The 23,911-nt window shown below is 29.5% G+C and overlaps 3 protein-coding genes and 1 long non-coding RNA gene across 7 annotated transcripts; 2 read left to right on the forward strand and 2 right to left on the reverse strand.

The window, feature by feature from the left end:
- Positions 1-210: 210 nt before the first annotated feature.
- Positions 211-2,736, reverse strand: LOC111031999 (ubiquitin recognition factor in ER-associated degradation protein 1-like). Its single transcript, XM_022312156.1, has 5 exons — positions 2,578-2,736; positions 2,397-2,511; positions 2,179-2,333; positions 533-1,090; positions 211-382 (listed from the first exon to the last, which is right to left on the reverse strand). The coding sequence occupies exons 1-5, from the start codon at positions 2,578-2,580 to the stop codon at positions 314-316; spliced, it is 900 nt and encodes a 299-aa protein (XP_022167848.1). The 5' UTR covers positions 2,581-2,736; the 3' UTR covers positions 211-313.
- A 407-nt stretch (positions 2,737-3,143) lies between these two features.
- LOC111031998 (myb-binding protein 1A-like protein) lies at positions 3,144-8,520 on the forward strand. 3 transcript variants are annotated; one of them, XM_022312153.1, is made up of 18 exons: positions 3,144-3,404; positions 3,469-3,672; positions 3,977-4,159; positions 4,244-4,465; positions 4,545-4,956; positions 5,018-5,183; positions 5,248-5,369; positions 5,449-5,594; positions 6,052-6,225; positions 6,311-6,511; positions 6,571-6,685; positions 6,725-6,909; positions 6,974-7,113; positions 7,170-7,417; positions 7,483-7,645; positions 7,709-7,952; positions 8,014-8,249; positions 8,319-8,520. In XM_022312153.1, exons 1-18 carry the CDS (start codon positions 3,288-3,290, stop codon positions 8,443-8,445), a joined length of 3,405 nt encoding a protein of 1,134 aa, XP_022167845.1. In that variant the 5' UTR covers positions 3,144-3,287; the 3' UTR covers positions 8,446-8,520. The 3 variants fall into 3 exon arrangements, with proteins under 3 accessions (XP_022167845.1, XP_022167844.1, XP_022167843.1); XM_022312152.1 differs by having other exon boundaries at positions 6,571-6,675; positions 6,709-6,909; XM_022312151.1 differs by having other exon boundaries at positions 3,288-3,404; positions 6,571-6,909.
- Positions 8,521-8,707: 187 nt separating this feature from the next.
- On the reverse strand, positions 8,708-10,834 carry LOC111032000. The gene is made up of 4 exons (XR_002604270.1): positions 10,702-10,834; positions 10,060-10,613; positions 9,689-9,867; positions 8,708-8,864 (listed from the first exon to the last, which is right to left on the reverse strand). It is a non-coding gene; the product is annotated as an uncharacterized LOC111032000 (long non-coding RNA).
- Positions 10,835-10,925: 91 nt separating this feature from the next.
- LOC111031996 (DNA-directed RNA polymerase III subunit RPC1) lies at positions 10,926-19,931 on the forward strand. 2 transcript variants are annotated; one of them, XM_022312149.1, is made up of 28 exons: positions 10,926-11,068; positions 11,140-11,256; positions 11,346-11,490; positions 11,632-11,781; positions 11,875-12,127; positions 12,210-12,450; positions 12,545-12,722; positions 12,797-12,934; positions 12,998-13,195; positions 13,452-13,576; positions 13,633-13,744; positions 13,828-14,025; positions 14,090-14,225; positions 14,291-14,540; positions 14,636-14,835; positions 14,904-15,017; positions 15,092-15,249; positions 15,326-15,434; positions 15,659-15,827; positions 16,676-16,830; positions 16,903-17,020; positions 17,249-17,378; positions 17,451-17,569; positions 17,636-17,789; positions 17,854-18,038; positions 18,872-19,040; positions 19,137-19,270; positions 19,751-19,931. In XM_022312149.1, the coding sequence occupies exons 2-28, from the start codon at positions 11,213-11,215 to the stop codon at positions 19,836-19,838; spliced, it is 4,170 nt and encodes a 1,389-aa protein (XP_022167841.1). In that variant the 5' UTR covers positions 10,926-11,068; positions 11,140-11,212; the 3' UTR covers positions 19,839-19,931. The 2 variants fall into 2 exon arrangements, with proteins under 2 accessions (XP_022167841.1, XP_022167842.1); XM_022312150.1 differs by having other exon boundaries at positions 10,926-11,053.
- Positions 19,932-23,911: the final 3,980 nt, after the last annotated feature.

Raw genomic sequence — 23,911 nt, forward strand, 5'->3', positions numbered from 1 at the left:
TGTAAAAATAAATGAATAAACTTAGGTAACCATTACAAATATTATGGAAAATAAATAGTTATTACATATTTTTACAAGAGAACCTTCTTTAGCACAGATCCTATGTACAACAAACATAGTCTATTGTGCTTTAATTTAAAATCAATACTTGAATTTATAACTGTATAAAATATTTATTTTTAATTATAAAATAATCACAAAGTTCAAACCACTTTACAATAAAAAACAGAATTATCTTAAATACAATACACTTTATAAAATCAAAATCTTCTTATATTAAACAAATATGTACATGTAATAAAGGAAAACTATATTACTTTTTCTTTGTTTTGAGTACTGATCCAGATCCAGCAAATGGCTTAAATCCATCTTGATTTTCATTCTGAAATATCAAATAATAACTTTGTATTGGTACAATTTTTCATCAAAAAATAAATAGTTTATTTATTTATTCTATTGATAAGAAATATAGATTGTAGGTTATAACTTATAAGTATTAACATATTGTGGTTTGAGATATAGTAATTATTACCTCTTTGTCATTAATCACTGGACGGATGTTCCTTATGAACTGTATAGTTCCTAAGGTATAATCATAATCTGGAATACCTCTTTGGTATGCTGCTTTTACTTGATTCATTGAATCGTCAGTATTGTCTTTCTTTTTCTTACCATCTAATCTACTGCCTGAACCTTTGAATGCTATAAAACCAGATGGTTCTGGCATTAAATCAGCTGGATCAACCATTATCTCTTCTGCAGCAGGTTTTTTTTCATGCTTAGGCTCTTGATAACCAACTGGTGCAGCAAACTCAACATTCATATCACATTCAATGATACTAACAGCATTACCTGGCTTGGTTTCCAACACACACATTTCATAAACTTTTTGATTGTACTTAATGGCTATTACATCACCAGTTGTCAGACAAGCAAAATTACGCAAGCAATTTTCTAAAACTGCCTTTGGGTTGGTAATATCTAAGAATTCAGAATTCTGAGGTTGAAACTTTGAAAAGGTGGCTACTCTTAATCCAACACTTTCAACTTGCACCAAATCTCCTTCATCTAGTAACAGGTTTTTCATCATCTAAATAAAATACAATTGACAGATCACATGAGGATTACAAAAATAATAGAACAGATCTAGTTTGAATTCCAGACAAATTATCACCTTTTAAAAATGTAAAGTGTCTTTTAATAATTAAAATATCTTATAAATAAAGGTAATCACAATTTGAAATAATTCACAAGGCTGTTGAAAGTAGGTTGTTATTTCATTGTTTTTCCAAACATTTAAACCAATAAGCAGAAGAAAAGATATGTACTCTCAGAAGTCAAATTATAATTTTGAAAAAATATTTGAATTCTTCATTCTTTTTTCAAGGTTATGTAAGAAATGGATTTTTTTTAGTAACACTAAAATAAGGGTGAATTTTGAAGAAAAAAGAATATTCATTCGGTACTATACTAATTAAACATTACATACAAATTGAAAATCCATTTCCTACATAACCTAGAAAAGATAATAAGGAATTCAAATATGTTTTAAAAATTATAACTGATTTTTTGGTACTGGGTGAATTTTCTTCCGCTTTTTGGGACTTATGTGTTGAAAATTTTTTGAGCGCATAATAAAGTGACGTGTGACTATGTAGGGGTATGTAAGTTACTAATGTCCAAGAATCTTGGGCATACTTTATCTTTACTTACATACCGTGTTCATCAGTCACTACACACACAGCCATATATCACTCACAATAGTATAGAATATTGCCAAAATCCGACCCCGTAACAATAGTTCCCTTTAAACAGCCTTAATGCTAATACACAATTTTGAAAAAAATATTCTATTGAATAACTACTCATTTCAGACTTTGATTATATCAAACTATCATTTATAGTTTATTAATTTCTGTAATAATACCTACTATAATAGATATTTTTTGATATTATATTGATAGATAATAAGTTCTCATATATTTTTCTATAGGATTACCTTTGTTAATTAGATTTTTAAAATACATAGATTTAGTTTTAATCTACATACTCAAATAATTAAGGATTTATGATTTTATCAATGGGTGTAGGTTTAATATGAATTTATAAGAATTAACATTATGGGATCTCAACAAAATTTATGCTTGAAATAACATGAGATAAATCAATATTCAATACCCAATAAGGAATGTATATTTTTCCTTCGTCTGCGATAAACTCCAAAACACCACAGTGTGTTTGTCTGTTGCTTCTTTTGTTAGATAACCTGAACATCATTGGGTAGTGGATATTTAATCGAGTCAATGTGTCCAGAGCAGATGGGGGCATTATAACTGAAATAAGTGTTTTAAGCAAAAATATTACACTTTACACACAAATTGAATAAAGTTACTTACTTTTACCACCACTATCAATGTCTTCTCGTTCACTGCCAGGAAGCATTGACAATGACCAACATTTGTAAATTGTGTTGAACGGTTTGAGTAGATCATTGTACATATTCCGGGCAAACTGAAATATATTTTCATTAGTTCAAACGAGTTCTGACAAGTGACGGAAAGTTAGCAGCTCCCTTACCATTATATTTTCAAAGTTGAATTTTATGGACGTATTGTTACCGATTTCCAACCAAAGTAATTAATTGCTAAAATAAATGTTCAAGTGTAAATATGAAAGTATAATGTTTAAATGTTATTCGATAACATTAATCATTTTACACAATAACAATTAATGTGAATTATTGTGATTGTGGTGTATGACAAACATAAAATGACCATAGACATAAAAAAATCAAAATACAATAATTTTAAATTATAATGCAATGTCACAAAATGATAACAAAAAGATAGTAACCATGGTAACGACTATCGAGATAACTTTTTTGGGACAAATACTTTTGTAGAACGAAAGGTCATTGGAACATGTTGAGCCATGGAACAGATTGTCTCAATCACGGTCTTAAATAAGATCGTCGTGGTGGTGGTCATGGCTAAATAAGTTATTTAGCCATAGTGGTGGTGACCATGAATGTCGTTATCACAGTTAATAGGTCCTTGATATCGGAGAACAATATTTTCAAACATTTTGTATTCTCCCATGCCACGTTCGTTGATAACGTGAGCGGCGATAAACAAACGATTATCACGTGTTTCCTCTACATGTCTACGGTCAGACCTCTCTGAACGGAATTTGAATCGTCACATGTAGATTTACGTGTTCTGTTCAATTTAAAACTATTAACTTGGAAATGAAATCGTTTTGATTGTTGTATTTGAACTGTTGTAACCATGGCCAGTAAATCTGTTTTGGATCTTTTCACAAAAGTCATTAAAGCGCCGCACAATAGCCAACCGAAACTATGCATGCAACTGGTGAAACATTTGCAGCTCTTCAGTAACGAATCGGTAAGCCACGTTTATTGATTAATAGTTAGTTGAATCGTTAATTGTACATAATTATTGTTTTCAGTTGGATGAACAGCGTCAAAAAGAAGTATTTTATGTGTTAACGAGATTGGTACGTGGATTAGGGTCCCCAAAGACACAAGTCCGAACTGTTTACTATTCTATTTTGGTGGTTATTGTAAGCCATTTGACAGACAAGCCATGGTTCAATCTGGACAATTTTAAAAACGTTGTAGATAAGGAGTTGACCAAATATGATTCAAAAGCTGTAAGTACCTGTTGCAACATTGCCATCTTTGTTAAGTAAAAATAGTGATACTTAAGCTGATCTAAAATAGAACTGAGGATGGTTATTAATTTTTTAACTATTCCATTAAAAGGTTATGACTGGACAAAACAATATTTCTAGAAGTATAAATATTTACTTCTAAATAACTGTTCTTGTGTTTCGTATCCAAAAGCGTTTGGTTTATTTTTATGATAACCTGACCATAAGTTTACTCAATGTATAAGATATTTGATTGGCTTATTAAAATAGCAAATCAGTTTTGAATTAACATTTTATTTTACAGGAAGAGGGTGATGTCTTGTCTGGTAAAGTGTTATGTTATGGTGCTATGATACGTAGTGGAATATTTAGTGCTGGATCGATGGATACCCAAAAAGCTATCGTGGCTGAACTTTTGAGTAATATGAAAACAAGATCTTATTTACCCCTGTTGACATACAAGTTTTTAACTGAAGGAATTGATTCTGTAAGTGATTTGTATTTTAGTTATGCAAAAGAAAAGAATAACAATGGTGGTTTGTTTGTAATTATACATTGTTTTGTACTTTAGTCCAACAATGTTATGTTTTCGGAAATTATTTGGCCTTATTTAAAAAAGTACATTGGATTGCCTATTACAAAACAAACTTTGGATTCATTATATTGCATAATACAAGTGCATAGTCGGTATCCAAAATTAATCGATGGTGCATTTATTCCCAGAGTGTTAGAGACGGGTACTGAACTCTTATGTACTGAATCAATGAATGACATAGCAAAGATATTAATATTTGTAAGAATTAGAATTTTTGTTTTTTAAACATCGTCAAAATGTGTTTTTTACTAATAAATTTAATTGCTTGTATATCTAGCACATTTCCTCTGTGGAAGTACTTGAGCACCCTGTGTATGAAGCCTTTTCTATTGCATTAACATCTTCAAGCAATAGCGATTCACTTATTTCATCATTTTGGGGTGTTCTTCAACCACATTTCACGGGCCCACACAATCGCTATCAACAAATGGCAGCTATGAAACTGTGCACATATATTGTTAAGAATAGTTCCCTGAATAGTGTACATTCACTACTTTCTAATTGGTTTTTGGATATGTTATTAAAATCATTTACTCGTCCGAATGCCGATACACTTGTATCTTATTCCCGATTAAGCATATCAGCTGTAATGGACAGACTCAGCTCATCTGCCACACCCAATATTGCTTATAAGGTCTTATTGAAATTCATTCTACCTCCTGGGGATATGATGGTAGAAAAAATAACAGGTATTTTATTTTATCATTTTTTATCCTTAATATCAATATTTATATAACTATGTTTTTCTAGGTATTAAAATTGTTCAAAATTGTTTGATAAAAATGGATGAACAACACATTAAGCTTTTGGACAAACAATGCCATCAAGTTGTACTTATGAAAAAAAAAGGAAACAATGAAAAGGCACATTTCTGGAAGATTCAAGATCGTGGATACGCAGCTCAACTTCTTGCTAGGTACCTATACATATTTTAAAAACCATTAATTTTTTTTATTATTTATACGTTTGATATTATTTAGACTTTTAGGGCTTCAAATTAGTACTGATGTTATGTGGAAAATAGAACAATTAAAATTTATGTTAGAGCACGCCTTTTTTACAAATGCAACTGAAAAATATCATATAAGCCATGAGTTAGCAGGTGTGTTTCTTATTTATATTACCTAATAAACTATTTGTGGTAATGACTACATTTTACTCAATTCAACACATTTTTTTAGCTATCATTAGAGACTCATTTTTGAAAGCACTCAGCCACAAACAACCAAACATGGAAACACTTCGGATAACTTTATCTACGCTTGTTCATTATACAGATGAATTATTGAAAGACAGCCGTCAGCTTCGGCCTAAAACTTCAAAAGATGTATGTACTTAAATATATAAATATTTAAGAGAATGTCAGAGCACTTTTTATTTTCTTACTTTGGCCTATGCACAATATAACTTTAATACTAAAGGTAACTACTTAAAATTGGTGCAATTTTGTTAAATTGTACATGGATTAGAAATTTCACCAATTTTAGGTTGTTAGTTTTAGTATTAAATGGAGTTTACTTCTTATCAAACTTAGTATTTTATGAACATTATTGATGTTTGTATGTTGATTTCTACATTTTTTATGTTTTTATTCAAATTATGAGTAAATATTATTATAATTCAGTATTTCATGTCTCTAAAAACGTAAATTAAGCTAATATACAGGTGCACATCATTTTCTTAACTTTAAGATTGGTATAATAGATTAATTCATTCCAATATTAAATCTAAGAACACAGAAGAGGTTGATTTATTTAAACATGATTTTCTTTGTCAAATCATAGGATATGAATAGTTGGAAAAAGATGATCAAAACAACCAAAGACATTGAAAAAAAATTAAAGAAATGCGAAACAAAATCTAAAGAACAATCAATTCTTTTTGTTTTTCACACTTTGTTCTTGCAACTGGGAATTTATTTGTTTGTTGAACCATCAGTGGCCATTGACGCTCTACAAGTAAGGCAACGATTAGCAATTTCAATGTCTTAGTATTATAAGTTATAGATAAAGAAAATAAAGTTAAGGATTTTAATATTTTCAGGAATTACAAAATTGTTATGAACACCATACAAATGATAGTGAAAATGAAGAAAAAGATGAACTCAATTGGGTTGAAGTTGTAGTAGAGCTCATGTTGTCATTATTAGCTAGAGAGTCTTATTTATTAAGGCAATTGATTTCCCGTGTGTTTTCACATTTATGTTCAGAATTAACACCCCAGGCATCTCATCAAATTTTACAGGTATGTTGTTCATCATTATTCATTTGTTTGAATATACCTACTGCATGTTGTATGTTTAGGTTTTAAATCCTCAATATGATACTGCATCAAATTCAGTGGATGATAGTGATGAAGACTCTGATAGTGACAAAGAAGAAGATGATGATGATGATGATGATGATGATGTAGAAAATGGTGATAATGATGATGATGATGATGATGATGTAGAAAATGGTGATAATGAAACAAAGGTTAATGGCAATGGAATTAATGGTCATGGTTTAGATAATGAAGACGATGAAGAAACTGATGGCTCGGAAACTGATGAACAATCTAGTGACGACGATCAAGACAACACTGAACAGTTAAAATTGGCTTTACACAAGGCAATGATGTCTGCCAATCAGCATTCAGATGATGTAACCATATTATTTAAATACCAATAATTACCAAGTAAAACTTAAAAAATTTAAAAAATTTTAGGAGTCAGTTGATATTGATGATATGACCGAAGAAGATGGTAAAATAATGGACGATTTATTATCAGAAGCATTTAAAAGCTATAGAAAAAATTCAAACAAAAACCCTAAACATATTAAAGAGAAAATTAATTTTAGATTGAGGTATTTAATTTCAAAGATTACAAAATAATTTAATTTAAAATATCTAACTTGTATAGGGTTATGGATTTGGTGGATATATATTTGGATAATAATCCATCTTTATGTCTCATATTGGATACTATTCCAACATTGTTTGCATTATTGGAATATTGCATCAAGGATATTCAACAACGACCCCTGGAGACTCGAGTTCGATCAGCATTAAAAAAAATCAGTCAGATCAAAAAAATTAATGACACAGAAACTGTGGACGATGAATTAATCTCAATGGTTTTAAAAGTTTTAATGGATAAAGGTGTACGAAGTAAGTGTGTATGAGTATCTCAAAATTAATAAATTTAATTTAACACTTAATTGTATCTTCATTAGCTACACCTGTATTTTTGGATATAAGTACACACATAACACAGTGTTGCACATTCCTTGTAAAATCATATGTTCACATAATTTCTGGGTTGCCAAAAAAAAAACAAAAATCATCTAAAGTAATCAGCATTTTGGAGGATTCGCTTAAAGATTTCTTCACTAAAAGGTAATTAACTGAAAATGTTATGAGGATTAAAATTAACTGATTTGTTTTATGTACTTCAAACAGAGACTGTTTGTTGCCTGTATCCTTGTTTGAGTCGTTGCTGTCTAAAGTTCTATGGAAACGTAACATTAATTTAATTGAGTGTATTCTGCCATATGCCTTCAATGACTCAGTTAGATGGTTTAGACGATCACAAGCAATATGTATGTTAGTATCATTTTATCAAAACACGAGACTCTTGGAACAATTAAAGGATGACACTCAACTTGATGAGATAGAAAAGAATTTGTCTGATTATGTTATAAAAGTATGATTTATTAATAATAATATGATTAAATATGTTTTTGATAAAAAAATCTCAATTTTAGTTCTTCACTTTATTGGATGACAGTCAACCAGATGTGTCTGGTCGCCAGAGGTACATAAATGAATTGTTGAATATTTTGTGCATAATTAGTGGCAACAAATTCTCACATCATTGTTGCGATTGGGATCAACTCACACAGCTCTTAGAAAGATCTACTAGCAGATTCAATCAAGTGGGTCGGAAGAACTGGAATAAACTGCGGCAGGCTATTCAAAAAATTAATACTGCCAAGATAAAGTAATTTTATAAATACAATATTTGTATTATGTTTACCATAGTTAATATTACTTTTTTTCTACATTTCAGTGTTAAAAATAACCACTTGGATGACAATTTTAGCCCGAAGACACCTACTGGAAAAACACCTGTTAAAAGAAAATCATTAGTTGTGTCAAACAAAAAAATTAAAAAAATTAAAAATGTCAGCGATTAAAACAAGAAAATAACTTATTTGTTCTTAATGTATGCATTAAAAAAAAATAATAACCTGTCTTACTTGACTCTTTTAGGCAATTATGTTATTTGTTGAATAGCTTGAGGAATTCTATTGTTGATTATAATTTGTATAAACATGAAGTAACTAACTGTTAAATGTTATTGCAATAATAACTTCCCTTAATTACTTCCCAATAGACTTCATGATTTTCATTGTGTACAAGACAATCAATGACATTATTCTCCAACAATGTGTTCAAGTGAATAGAGTTATGTCTGCTAAGTTTTGAAACAAAATCAATAATTGGTCGAGCCTGTTTAGAGATTTGTTTCAGAATGTTCTTTTGTACAGTATGAAAAATGAATCATTATAATAGATTAGTATTATTTTTGTTTGTTCGTGTTGTGCAAAGTGTACTGAAATGAATAATATATTTTAAAAGTAAGTTATTAACGTTTTGTACTATATATTTGATAGTAAAGTATTTTTTTGATTTTATCTAACATCATGTCTTTTTTACTCTAAAAAATGTATTGATGAAATCGTTGTTATTATTAAAAGTACTGCGGTATATTTTCGTTTTAATATAGATGAATGTTTCTATGCAAATACATGCACTAAATAATGTTAACAATCAACATTAGGTTACAAAGATATCTACTTTGATAATTAACAACATTCTAAGAAGTACTACGAAAATTGTATTCTAAAATAGCTTATACCAACTAAAGTTATAAATGTATGATTAGACTATTAGAGGTATGCAGTAGGCTAACCTGGCCTAGAGATGATGGGGGGCCGTTTATTTATTTTTTCAGAAACTGAACTTCTTCAGTATTTTTAAAATAGTTTCATTATATTAAAACGAATTTTGAATGAGTAGGAAGTAAATAAGTACTAACTAATAAGTAGGGCACGAATTTAAATACCGATCAAAATCAAAAAAATGCTTTTATGATCTAAAAACTCTAAAAAAGAATCACGTGTTTCTTCAAAAATCAAGATAAATGTGTGAATTAGTTTATTTATAAAAATCAAATTACCTTGTGCAAAGTTAATGCCATACGTATTGCGTTTATTTCAATATTAGGTTTTTTTTTCGTAATATTACATAAATAGATTAAAAATTACCTATCTATAGAATAAAAAACTCTTAAAAATGCACTTAATCACCAAAAACCTCAACAAATTTAAAAAAACGACCCAAAAGCAGTTTGTTTCCAGCATAGTGTGTACTTACTGTTGATGTACTTAGAACAGTTTAACACATTTGTATCTTGGAAATCATTATGTCAAGTATTCAAAAAAAAAAAATACACTGAAATCCGATCAGCAGGTATTTGAGTTCAGAGTAAGTAGTAGGTAGGTATTCTACTAACGTTAGTCCACTAGTCACTACCTACTGACCACTCCACTCACCTAAAATCAAAATAGCTATTAAAGTTGCTAGTTATAGACTTAATCTAACAAAATATTTGTCTAATACATGGTATACATATACTGTTTTTCAAAAAAAGTAAAATTATATTGGGGAAATATTTTGCATATTCCGTTTATTAGATAATATACAACCTAAAAAAAGTAATTATTTTTAGAGAAAACTAGGTTCACCTTTAACATAGTCGCCAGTTTATGTTCCGATAGTCATAGTCCGATCATAGATACATGATATGTATCATATACATAATATTTTTTCATGAATTCATGAAATAAATAATAAGCAGGTAATTTTACATTTAGTATTTAAATATTTTATTATTAACTGGGTGTCTAGTTTAACGTGTATTCGTGTACGGTGTCGCCCATCGCAAATGAATAATAATGCCAGCGGATTTACTCTGCCTCCGGGTACTCCGGGTCTCCGTAGTTTAATGTCCAAGCTACACAATTTTTGAAGTCATTTTTAAGTGTTTTGAGCAAGTACAAAATACAGGTCTAAAATTATATCGAATTATCATAATAGGTAACTATTTCATTTTTTGTAACCAATGTCAACCAAACATAAAAATATTCGTTTCTCCTTGTTTAAAATGCAATATTTAAAAAACTAGCTCCTATATAGGTGTACTTTCTCGGATCTAGGACTACCAGACCATAATGTACCAACTTCAGAACCACGATTGCGAAAGACTTGGCCGTAGATCGCTTACACAGTTACACGGACTCTACGGACACATGCATTTATCTTTTATTAATATAGAATATAAATATTATAAATAAACTTATACACCTATGTAATATGTATTTAATTACCAATAACAAGTCATAGTGGTCATACCACAATAGTCATACACTCTACAGACGTTCATGTTTTTAAGTTTAAACTTTTAATAAAATATTCTACTTTACCACCGGTAGCGCTATAGCCCAGAACGATCACCGAATCACGTGACTCTTTAATTCTTATCATTTTTCCGTTTGCCATGTGATAACTATTCAGTGATAACATATTTTAATTGATGGCTCGCTGGGGCAACCATATCTTAAGATTTAAATCGTGGTCTCCACTCCACTCTCTAAGCGGTAATACCGGCTCCCACATGTCAAGCTAAATTTTAAATATTTTAACACGCGCACACGATCAAACGTCGTAAGTCGCAACCCGGTACGTAATTGAATTGTGAGTTTGGGACGTTGAATTGGGATTTGACATTATGATGTAAAGTATAATATCTGTGGATTTGGTTACAGAGGTGAATAAAAATTCAAAAATAAATTGATCCGGTTGAACATTAGAAATAGAAATTCATAAGCGGTAACGAAAATGGTTAAGGAACAATACAGGGACACGGATGGGTCGCGTATTATGTGAGTAATTTAAAACTGGGTGTTGATTTAACAGTATGTCTCGAAACTACCTACTTGTGACATCTCTAAAAATCAATTCCGTATTATAGATCTAAGATCAGCTTTACCGTTGATAATCCTCAAGATATCCAGAGGAAGTCGCATTTGTGCATAAATACTAGAAATCTATATGCCATAAACAATAACAATGCGTCACGTACACCACATCCGTATGGAGTGCTCGATCACAAATTGGTGAGCTTGTAGTAAACTATTTAGCCATTATTTAAAGTTTTCATTTATTAATTTATTTCTTATTTCCCTATTGGCCACATGATCTTTATTAAATAATAATATTATACCCCTTTTAAGTAGTCTAATATTTTCTGTGCACAGGGAGTTAACCAAAAGGATGCGACATGTATGACATGTAACAAGGGGTTGAATGACTGTCCAGGGCATTTGGGCTTCATAGACCTGCAATTGCCAGTTTTCCATGTGGGATTCTTCAGTTCAGTTATAACAATATTACAAACAATTTGTAAAGTAAGCCAATCCATCAATATATTCCTCATCTTTACTTCATATAAAATTACTTTTTTATACAATTCTACCAACTATTGCAAATATTTATTTCAGAATCCTTTTTGTGCTAAAGTGTTATTAAATGAAGAAGATCGAATGTTTTTTTATACAAAGTTGAGAAACAAGAATTTAACATATACAATGCGTAAAAAAGTGTTTAAAGAAGTCCATGCCAAGGCAAAAAAAGTGCAGATATGTCCATTTTGTAGTGACATTGTGGGACAAGTGAAAAAAAATGGTATTTTAAAAATATCATATGATCGTTACAGGTATAAAAAACCTGGCACAGAAGCTGAAAGTAAATTATGTAAGTATTATTATTGATATCAATGCAATATGCCAATATTTATAATTTGTTTAATGAGAATCGTACAAATTAAATCAATTAGGTGCTTTGAACGATGTGGTAAAATATAATAAAGAAGTTGAATCCATGAGAAATTATTTATTTAATGAGAATCTCAATCCCCAAGAAGTATTGCGTCTATTGCTATCCATACCTTATGAAGACATTATATTGTTGGGTATGAATCCTGAGGTATCAAATCCTGGGTGGTTGTTAATGACAAGAATGTTAGTACCTCCAAATTGTATTCGTCCATCTGCTGTTTCTGATATCCGATCCGGAACGTAAGTGTGATATTATTATAATGAAGCTGTAAAATATAATATTTATGCTCAAAATTGTTAGTTGACACTAATATTAATGCAATTTAATATTTAGAAATGAAGATGACTTAACATTGAAATTATCAGAAGTTTTATTTATAAATGATGTGATTGTAAAACATAAGCAGTCTGGAGCAAAACCCCAGTTATTGCACGAGGACTGGGAATACTTGCAGTTACATTGTGCCCTATATATTAATAGTGACTTATCTGGTGTTTCACGTACAATGATGGTGAGTATGAAATAATATAAAATATTTTAGTTAAATTATTTCACTCAATATCTAATGTAATATTATTTTTTTAGCCCAAAAAAATTGCTAGAGGTTGTGTTCAGCGTTTGAAAGGAAAACATGGACGATTTCGTGGTAATTTATCTGGTAAAAGAGTAGACTTTACTGCACGGTCTGTCATTTCACCAGATCCAAATCTTCGAATAGAAGAAGTAAAAATTAAAAATTTCAAACTGTTTTACAATACAAACTTCATTTCCTTATTGGTCTTTTAGGTTGGAGTTCCAGTTCGAATGGCGAAAATTTTAACATATCCTCAAAAAGTATGTCCAGCTAACATTGAGTTAATGCGTAAGCTGGTAATGAACGGACCTGATATTCATCCAGGTGCTAATTTTGTTGAACTTCAAGGTTCTAAGTTGAAAAAATACTTGAGATTTGGAAATAGACCGTCTATTGCAAAAGATTTAAAAGTCAGTGTTTTTTTATAAAATTCCTATATTTTTATTTTAGCTAATTAAATATTAAATAAATAATATGTATTTATTAAAAATAATTTTAATAGAAGCTTACTAGCAAAGTATCATCATAAAAACATGTCCTCTTAAATTAATCCTTAACTTCATTTTCTTCCATTTAAAATAATTAAATAATATAAGCTGAATCCTTTTTGATGTGCTTACACTATTTTATTATGTAGGATAATTTATTAATTAATATTTCATGTAGATTGGAGATATTGTTGAAAGACATTTATCTGACGGCGATATCGTATTATTCAACAGACAGCCTAGTCTTCATAGACTAAGTATAATGTGTCACCGTGCAAAGGTTTTAGAACATAATACATTAAGGTTTGTTTAAGCTATTTGCTTGTTTTTTATACTCGACTATAAATATAAATTTTTAGATTTAACGAATGCGTGTGTACTCCTTATAATGCTGATTTTGATGGTGATGAAATGAATTTACATTTGCCACAAACTGAAGAAGCTAGAGCTGAAGCTGCTTTGTTAATGATTGTTAGTATTAAATTAATATATTAGTTATACTTTATCAATGTTATTTTTCAAATGACAATGAATTCACTTTTATTTTATTGTAGAACAAATCAAATCTTGTCACACCAAGAAATGGAGACATTCTTATTGCTGCTACCCAAGACTTTATTACCGGAGCATATTTATTAACACATAAGAATACATTTCTCAACCAGAGAGATTCTAGTAGACTAATTGGTTGGTTAATGTCCGGGGACGATATTAATATTGATTTAACTCTTCCGCGTCCTGCTATTCTAAAGGTTCATTACAATTATCATTCATAATATAAAAAAATACAATATTTACAAATTGTGTATTGTATAGCCTCACAAACTTTGGACTGGGAAGCAAATTTTAAGTATAATTATGAGACCAAGTGAAAAATGTCAGGTGAAGGCTAATTTGCGGTGTAAAGGAAAATCATATACTCGGGATGAAGAATTTTGCTTTAAAGATTCATGCAAGTCAAACAATTACCATACTTAAAAATAAGTGTGATTATTATTTTTAATATTTTTTGTATAGATGTTTACATAAGGAATTCTGAGTTGTTGGCTGGTACTATGGACAAGGCAACATTAGGTTCAGGTAGTAAATCAAACATATTTTATGTTTTATTGGCCGATTGGGGTTCTGATGTCTGCTGCAAAGTTATGTGGCGTTTAACACGTCTTACGTCATACTTTTTAATGTTACGAGGATTTTCAATTGGCATTGGTGATGTTACACCTAGTGATGATTTGCTTCAATCTAAAAATGAATTAGTTATAAATGGGTAAGGCCTTATATACTAAACTATTTGTTTTTCTGTTAAATGTTTTTTTATTTTTCTGAATCATTGAATTCATTCTTATGTATTTCATTATATAGAAATGCGTTATGTGAGGAAAATATCCGTTTGAGAAATGCAAAAGAATTGAAATGTCAGCCTGGTTGCAATATGGACGAAACTTTGGAAGCAAATATTTTAAAGCAACTGTCTGGCATTCGAGATTCTGTTGGTAAAGCTTGTTTATTAGAGCTTCATTTTACCAATGGTCCATTGATCATGGCGCTCTCAGGTTCTAAAGGTAGGAATCAATTGTATATTTATAATAATAAAAATTGAAAATTATATTAACTATTTATTGTCATCTAGGATCCAATATTAATATATCTCAGATGATTGCATGTGTGGGCCAACAAGCCTTAAGTGGACATCGTGTTCCAGATGGATTTGAGTCTAGATCATTACCACATTTTAAACGATTTTGTAAGTGTAGTTCTTCATATTCAACTTTAAATTGTACTGATTATAAAACAAACATATTAATAAATGTTTTTCAGCAAAAACCCCAGAAGCCAAAGGCTTTGTCGAGAACAGTTTTTATTCAGGTCTAACACCAACAGAATTTTTCTTTCACACAATGGGTGGTCGTGAAGGTCTTGTGGACACTGCTGTAAAAACAGCTGAAACTGGATACATGCAACGTCGGCTTGTCAAGGTATAATTGATATATTTTATATTTCTAATGTTTAATGTAATTATCACATGTTGACATAAATATTGTTGATTATTAGTCTTTAGAAGATCTGTGTGTCCATTATGATAACACTGTACGTAATGCTTTTGGAGATGTTATACAATTTGAATTTGGAGGTGACAGCTTGGATCCCACGTACACAGAAGGTAAAAAGTTGAACGACTTTATGGATCTTAATTTCTTTTGATGCACTTTCATGTTATTATAAACATATATGTTATATTTTATATACTCATCAAGACATATTTAACATTCAAAATAATGCATCTAAAATTAATTTATCTGAATTGGAATATTTTAATTTTTGTATAATCCACTGATTAACTTTTAAATAATTAAATTCATTTTATAAACAATAATTAATTTTTAGGTGATGGTGTCCCAGTTGATTTCAAACGTGTATATTTCAATGTAACTGCTAATTACCCATGCTATGATGAATGCACATTAGATTCTGAAGAAATTTTGAAAATTACTGAAGATGTGTTATTATCTGAGGATTTTCAAAATGTTAATACTATTTTCACAGAGGAATTGAGGTAATATAAAAAACATAAGATAATGATTATGGAAATTGGTTGCAGACCATTATTTTAGCAAAAACATACCAATCTTTTGTCCATCATACAGTTTTAGCAAGTAATGTGATAATACTTTTGAAAACTGATTTTAATTCATTATTATATCTACTTGAGATCGGTTGGTCCATTTTTCCAAATTTTGCCCCCCTCCCAACAATTATAAATTTAGTTTGAATATTTTAAAATTTTGGAATTTTCAAACTAAAGATTCAGAATCTAAATCAAAAAATCTTAAAATATGGAATGACGATCTCAAATAGACATTATAACAAATTCAGATCAGTTTTCTAAAATATTATTTCATCATTAGTAAGTCATATCAGTAGGATTGACAAAAAGTACACACAAATGAGCATAATCTGTTAATGCTCACTTGCGCAGTGCCAATGCAGTGACTTTTACATTTTACTTGCGGGAGCACTCAACTATTACTTTTACACACATTTACAAGACCCTTCAAGAAATTTGAAAATTGCCTAAAAGCTGATTGCCAATGATCCCCTTGAACTTATTTTTTTTTTAAGCTTCAGCAACTGAGGCCATTAGCTGTAGGTTGTAGTACTGTAGGGTTATGGAACACGTATGTGTTTGTTTGGCAGAATTTTTAGTGGGCACCCATAAGTTTCTGCCATGCCCAGATGGGGAATGGCGGGCTCTCTCACCGTGACTGCCCAGAGAGAAGTGCCGCCCGTGACCGAGGTTCAAACCGGCGACGGTGCGCGTTGCAACCGACGCGTTATCCACTCGGCCACTTTGTCCCCCTTAAACTTATTATGCATCACATATTTTATTTTTATTTTCAACAGAAATTTTGGGAAAAATTTATCAAACAATATGGCAGAAGTAAGAAAAAAATGGTTGAATTTAGAGGTTTCAAAAATACAACGAATTACTTCTACACAGCTAATAAAATTTTTTGTGACTTGCCTTACCAAGTATATGGCTGCTGTTATTGAACCAGGTACAACCATGATAAATAAAAATACTTGAGATTAAATTATGAACAGTTAAAAATCTATTTTTATTTTTATAGGAACTCCTGTTGGTGCTATAGCTGCTCAAAGTATTGGTGAACCTGGTACACAAATGACATTAAAAACCTTTCACTTCGCTGGTGTTGCTTCAATGAATATTACTCAAGGTGTTCCTAGGTAATACTAAAATAGGTTTTTTTGACTGCTTGAATGTATCTAATAATTATGAATTTAGTTCTTACTATTTTTTTACTACTATTTTTTCTTACTACTCACTATTTTGAATAATGCTACACGCTTCTTGGTCTGTTTGTTTTTTTATTTGACTTATTTCAAAAAAATTTTATTTGTTCGGTGGTCATTATGTGTATATTTTAATTGATAAATTATATAATATTTTTTCAGAATCAAAGAAATAATTAACTCAAGTAAAAATATAAGTACTCCTATTATCACAGCATACTTAGAAAATGACAAAGACAAAGAATTTGCAAGGATTGTCAAAGCTCGTATTGAACAAACAACACTTACTGAAGTAAAATAAAATATTAGTTAATATGTTATTAAATACTAATTAATATATTATTCAATGTTGTAACTATTTTAGGTTTGTAGTTTTATCGATGTAGTACTTGATAGCGCTGAATGCTATCTATTGATACATATAGACATGAACCGTATTAAACTATTACAATTAGAAGTAACAATTGAGACAATAAGAGATAGGTAAGAGATAGCTTATTAATAATTATATGTCTATTCTTATTATGTTTTTTAAATTTAATTTTGAAGTATACTTTCAACTCCACGAATTGGAATAAAAGCAAATCAAGTAAACATTGATAATGAATCATGTGTTAGTATATCTTTGCCATCAAAAGGCGCCCAATCATTAAACAATTGGATAAACATATATTCACAAAACTTACAAAAAGTTATTATTAAGGTATCTATTATTTAAAAAAAATTGTGTACTTGATGTTCTAATTGATTGTAATTTTATAATAAAGGGTATAAGTGCAGTATCGCGCGCTGTAATTCACGAAGAAGACGATAATGGTGAAATACGTTACAAATTACTTGTTGAAGGTGATAATTTACGAGAAGTAATGGCAACGCCCGGCGTAATAGGAAAACGATGTACCAGCAATAATACATTTCAAGTGTGGAACGCACTCGGCATAGAAGCATCTAGGTAGCATTAGATATGATTAAATATATTATGTAACACACTACAATTATTGTGAAAATCAATTCTTCCTAACTTAATTAAGCTCTCTGAATTGACAGTTTTAACAATTTTTACCTTTCTTTATATCTGCTATGTAATCGTGTTAGCACTTAATTTTAAATCAATCAAGGATAGTCTAGTTTTTAAATAGTTCAAAAGTACAGGAATTTTTGTTGGATTATAACTTATGTGTAGAGTTTGGTATTCTTGAAATTGCATGTTTTTTGTAGTGATTGTAGATAATTTTAGGTAGCCTATAAATTTGTTTTATGAAATGGCAAAATTGAATACAAAGTCTGAATTTGCATATTTTTGGAAAAGTGCATACTTCTAATTTTTTTTTTTTATGTACCTAAAATTTTTAGGAAAAATCAAATTTGAATAACATTCAAAAATAATTCTTACAATAAACTGTCTTTGAGTTAATGTTTGGTCTATGTTAACATGCTTATTTGAATTATTATTAGTGCATTAGTGCAACAAGTTCCAAACTCTACTTATGAGCATCAACATTTATGTAGTTATTAGATACTCATTGTGGAGAAAAATTAGAAGCCACCATGCTGAAACTATACTCTATTTCATTTAGGAATAAACCAGGCAATGGATGAAAACTGAAAATTCAAATACCATAATTTGTTAATCATTTTTCTTGCACTAGATGATTTATTCATATTTAAATAGAGTATAATCAAGTTTTGAGCCGTATTTTGTTTCATACATTTGTAGTGAAGATCCCTTTAAAAATTAAATTTTTATTTCAATATTTTATTTTATTTGTTAATTATAAATTGCAGAGCCACAATAATATCAGAAATTGATAGTGTAATGGGTAATCACGGAATATCTATCGATCCTAGACATCCTATGCTAATTGCTGATTTGATGACAAGTCGAGGTGAACTATTGGGTATAACACGTTTTGGTTTATCAAAAATGAAAGAGTCTGTGCTGAATCTTGCTTCGGTATGATAAATATTTGATTAAAATGTTCTATATAATAAATAATTTTGTAAAATGTTTATTCAGTATGACTAATGGTTACTTTAACAATCGTTTTAGTTCGAAAAAACTTCTGATCATTTATTTGATGCTGCATATTATGGACAAACTGATACAATAAATGGCGTGTCTGAGAGTATCATTATGGGTATTCCAATCAACTTGGGTACAGGATTCTTCAAATTGATTTATAAATATCCTTTTTATACATTAAAAACTACTTATAATTTATTCAATTTATCAATCATTTATTATCATCTTCAATGTATTACCTTAAAGTGAAACCTTTCTAATGCAGTCTCCATAGAGGGATTAAAATATATCTGCAATTAAGGAGTGTCTATTATTCTCAATGGATAGATATTTATGTTGGGGAATTTTTTGAACATCCAATGCTCGTTAAAATTAACATTTTTTTTTTAAAAATCTGAGTATTTTGTTCTTAATTATGGCAAGTTTATTTCCTTTAACAAATCATCCTTTCAATTTTCTTGCCTATTTTCTATACAAAATAACTTTGATGTATCTGCTAGGCATTCTGCGACTCACTTTTTTGTATTTATCTATTACTAAAATTGTAATGTTTAGTCTATAACTGATTATGAATGATTGATATTTTAAATGTTTAATATATATATGTTGTTGAAAATTTGTCCTTAATGTTTAATGTTTAAGACCAAAAATAAAGCAACAGATTTTCCAAAGCAAACATTTGTATTTGATGATGCAGATCTTCACGAAAAAGGGTGTTATTGGCAATGATTCATTGACTATAAATTATTTATTAAATTGTTGTGTTCAATCTGTGATATTAATTAATTTTTAATGTATTTTTGTGTAGTACGTACCTAAAAATGTATTGTTATTCTTGTAATAATTGATTAGTGAATAACATAATAATTTGTTGAGAAATTCATTTATACTTTTTTAGTCCTAAAATATCACACAAATTACAATTCACAATAATTTATTATTGCTGATTAATATCAAGTTCTTTTTTAAAGAAACAACAGTCCATTCCATTCATGAATAAATTGGACATCCTTAAATATTTATTATTTTACTACTAAAAATGTATTTATACTAATCATTTATTATTAATTTATTTACATACAGTCAACTATTAATAAAATTTAGAAATTTGATTTATATTAGTATTTATTAATTGTACTTGTGTTTATTTTTTATAATGCAGTATGATTAGTTTGTTTTTATTTATAAGTTTAGTATAATTATTATACATTAACATAAATTAATTATGAACTTTATACTTAATAATAATAATTAGAGTATATTTCAATTGTATATTTTTCTAACCAGTTATGTTTAAATTTTACATCTTACTGTTATACCCAAAAATTATTTGATTGAAATAACTTAAGCTGGTAAATAGGGTATTAGTAATAAGTAACTGACTGTTAATGTTAAAAACCATTTATATTTTTAAAACAATTAAAACTTTGCTTAAAAATTATGTTTTCCAAAAAAGTTTAACAATAATTATTTGTTGTTCAGTTGTCTTTAAATATCTACTTGGTCAATGCAATATCTCATGAATCTTCAAATTAACTATTAACAGTTATCTTATATTTCTCATTTAAGCCGGTGACTAATTTGTGACAACAGGTAGCATAAAAATAATTTCAAATTCAATGGCAGTCTTACCATTATATTTTAAACATTTAAACCATCAAAAACACATTAATTTGATGGACAAATTAAAAAAACATTTGTAGCTGATCAGGGGTGGATAATGTTGTGACTTGTGAGTACCAATGACTTGCTCTTGAAAAAAATTAAATATCAAATACATGTACTTGTTAAAAACAAAAAATAATTATAAATACACAGTAATACGTAAGTACCAGCTCATCTATATGGCCTTACCTATATATTTTTTGTCTTGGGAAGGATTAAAATGTAGCAATATTAAAATTATGTCAGGTTTTATTTATTATTATGATTTATACATTATGTTAATACATCAATATATTCTAGTTTAATGCACAACACATTATATATTATGTTCATTGATGATGCGACTAGGTAACTTGTACCATATACATTCCATAATTATGCTTTCAATGCCCTGTCAGTCATGAATATACCATCTGCTCGTTTTCCACACAAAATAGTTTATTAGATTTGATATTTTGATATCATTGTACTCTCTATTATAATAATATAATATATTATAAATTTTAAATGTCACAGTTTGTAGATTAGATAAACACACTACACACGTTGTCTGTACTACAATGTATCGAAATTGCAACTATAATAATATTAATATAGTCAATAGATAATAGTGTTTTAGATGTTTCCGCAACTCAAATAATAGTTACTCGCAAATAAAACTAGTATGTGTTACTTTAATTATCTATTACTATAATATGTCTCTATAATTTACTATAATAATCAAGAAAAATAGAAACTTGTAGGCATATTGATGTATCAGTGACATAGCCGTGAACTTTATTTTTTTACCTTGGGGGGGGGGGGGCAAATTATTAAATACCTCACTTTAAAATCATTAAAATGTAATTAAATCAAAAATAAATATGCGTCTTGGAGGGGGAAATTCTCCTGTTACACCCTCAATAAATACGCCACTAGTAGGTACGTACTTGCAGTAAACAGAATTTGACAGACTTCAACAGAGGTTCTTCGAGTTGCTCACTACTCAGACAGTATGCTAGTAGAGGTAGGTAAACTAGAGAGCTGAACACTGCAGACTGTAGTGGCTAGCTCGGGATCACACTGTTCATGCAGAGAATTTCTATGAGTGATGTGTATATGTCTGTATGTTTATTTTATAAATCGTATACATTTTTATTTGTTTTCGAACATTATAATACCAATGTTTTACAAAAAACATAATAGGTAGTAAGTGCCTAATTGATATCTGTTTTAAAAAATAGAATACGTAATATTTATTTTTGAATGTGTGATCTGTATGTTGTCTATACCTACCTATACAATATATTATTTCATGACAAAATGCCTCAGTGAAGAAATGAACCTAAAATTGACCCACCGCCCACCCACCCTCGTACTCAATAAACACAAGTAACTAGGTAGGTACTATAAGGACTATATTAGCATTACTATTACTATTTGCCTACTCTATTTATCATTTAGTAAATGTTTTTCACTTTCACATGGACGGATATAGCCGATATAGGTACTTTTTTTTCTGGCATTTATCTATTATAGGGCCGCATAATTAGGAACTATACATATTACATATCATATTTTTTTTTAAATGATCACTTCGCTTGCAATACTTTTTACAATCAAAACACATAATATGTATATTATATACTACACAATCAAATGATTTCACAATCAACATTTTAATAAATGTATACTACTATACTACCTACTCTTATTGTATTAATATATACTTATACCTACTCCTATAAATTATTATTTTATGATTGTTTAGTTTTGTCAGTCGAACATATTTATTTATATTTTTATTTTACAAATTATTTAGTTTTTAGTACAATAGTACGTCATACTACTGTAACGATGGTGACATCGTCACTTATACTTTGTCACCTATATACGTATAGCCTACATATATACATGTACATATATATTATTATATACCTTATAAACATAATATATAGAATATGCTGACTAAATATATTGAGCCCCTCCTGTTATGATACCATTGTAAGGCTACGGCCAAATGCGAATATTATGTAAGGGTACGGCAGTTCTCCGTTCTGCGCGACACCGTCATGTGAATAGGAACTCCGGGCTGCCAATAAATTAGTTGTAAGTAAATTATATGTAATTAAATTATATTTTAATAACAATTTAAATCAATCTGTATTCATTTGTAACTATAAGATCCCAACATTCCTGCTCCCGAGCTACGGATAAATATATTCAAAGGATACACAACTCCTCCCTGAATATCTTATATTTAACTGGTCTTCCCCGACCACGTTACACTACATACAAAAAAATAGCTAAGTATGTATTTATGGGGGTATAAACGCGTATTATACAAAGGCCCCATAATGGAGTGTGCAAATATTACAAATACCTACGCATTAGCCAACTAATACTAAGTTAATACTGAACAGCCGCCGCCCGCCAGGCGGTAATATATTACAGTATTATAAAACTTAATTGTATTCATTTATTTTTTTATGAAAATTCTTTTTCAATGTTTTGGGATTGGGGCCTCTGAATATAATATTAATGGGGGCTGATAATCCCGATTTCCCTATGGTCCTATCCGCCCATGCACTTTCATATTGAGCATCCACCCACCCACCCATCCCTAAATATTAAAAAAAAATTGAGAAGCAGTTGCTTCTCAAAGACCATAATATGTTCGTTTTGCCACTGGTTATTACCTTATATATTGGTGACGGGGCCTTTGGTCTTCTTACTTTACAAAAGGTGTTCCCAACATTTTAAAAAAGTGGCAAAAAATAATGTAAATAGGTGCACGGTTTCTTGTAGAAAAAAAAATGTTTAAAAATTATAACTGTATAACTGTAAAAATTGCTTCGTTTTTCAAAACAAATAGCGGTACATGAAGAAATAAACGCGGTTGCAGTCACGTTGCACCAGGACCGGGTATATGACGTATACCTATTACCTTTATACCTATAAATTACGTTATTATATGTATATTTATGTACATATTTTAATAGGTACCTATATCGTTTACCTGTTATATACTTGTACATATATATATATACATACCGTACATACCTAACTAGGTATTCTGTATTCGTACGCCGATTGGAAGGTGTAATGTTGAAGGTCGCCGGAGATAAGGAAGGCGTGTGTATTGCATAATTGGTAGA

This window comes from Myzus persicae, unplaced genomic scaffold, assembly GCF_001856785.1.
Source record: "Myzus persicae strain clone G006 unplaced genomic scaffold, MPER_G0061.0, whole genome shotgun sequence".
Classification (NCBI taxonomy): domain Eukaryota; kingdom Metazoa; phylum Arthropoda; class Insecta; order Hemiptera; family Aphididae; genus Myzus; species Myzus persicae.

Excerpts from the sequence above, each read along its gene's own strand:
- LOC111031999 (XM_022312156.1), bottom strand. Across the intron at positions 2,334-2,396 it reads CATTGATAGTGGTGGTAAAA|TTATAATGCCCCCATCTGCT; the intron begins GTAAGTAACTTT and ends CACTTATTTCAG. Across the intron at positions 1,091-2,178 it reads AAATATACATTCCTTATTGG|ATGATGAAAAACCTGTTACT; the intron begins GTATTGAATATT and ends TATTTTATTTAG.
- LOC111031998 (XM_022312151.1), top strand. The coding sequence starts at position 3,288 with ATGGCCAGTAAATCTGTTTTGGATCTTTTCACAAAAGTCATTAAAGCG. Across the intron at positions 3,673-3,976 it reads CCAAATATGATTCAAAAGCT|GAAGAGGGTGATGTCTTGTC; the intron begins GTAAGTACCTGT and ends TTTATTTTACAG. Across the intron at positions 5,184-5,247 it reads GCAGCTCAACTTCTTGCTAG|ACTTTTAGGGCTTCAAATTA; the intron begins GTACCTATACAT and ends GATATTATTTAG.
- LOC111031996 (XM_022312149.1), top strand. The coding sequence starts at position 11,213 with ATGGTTAAGGAACAATACAGGGACACGGATGGGTCGCGTATTAT. Across the intron at positions 15,250-15,325 it reads TGCAACGTCGGCTTGTCAAG|TCTTTAGAAGATCTGTGTGT; the intron begins GTATAATTGATA and ends GTTGATTATTAG. Across the intron at positions 17,790-17,853 it reads TACAAAAAGTTATTATTAAG|GGTATAAGTGCAGTATCGCG; the intron begins GTATCTATTATT and ends TTTATAATAAAG.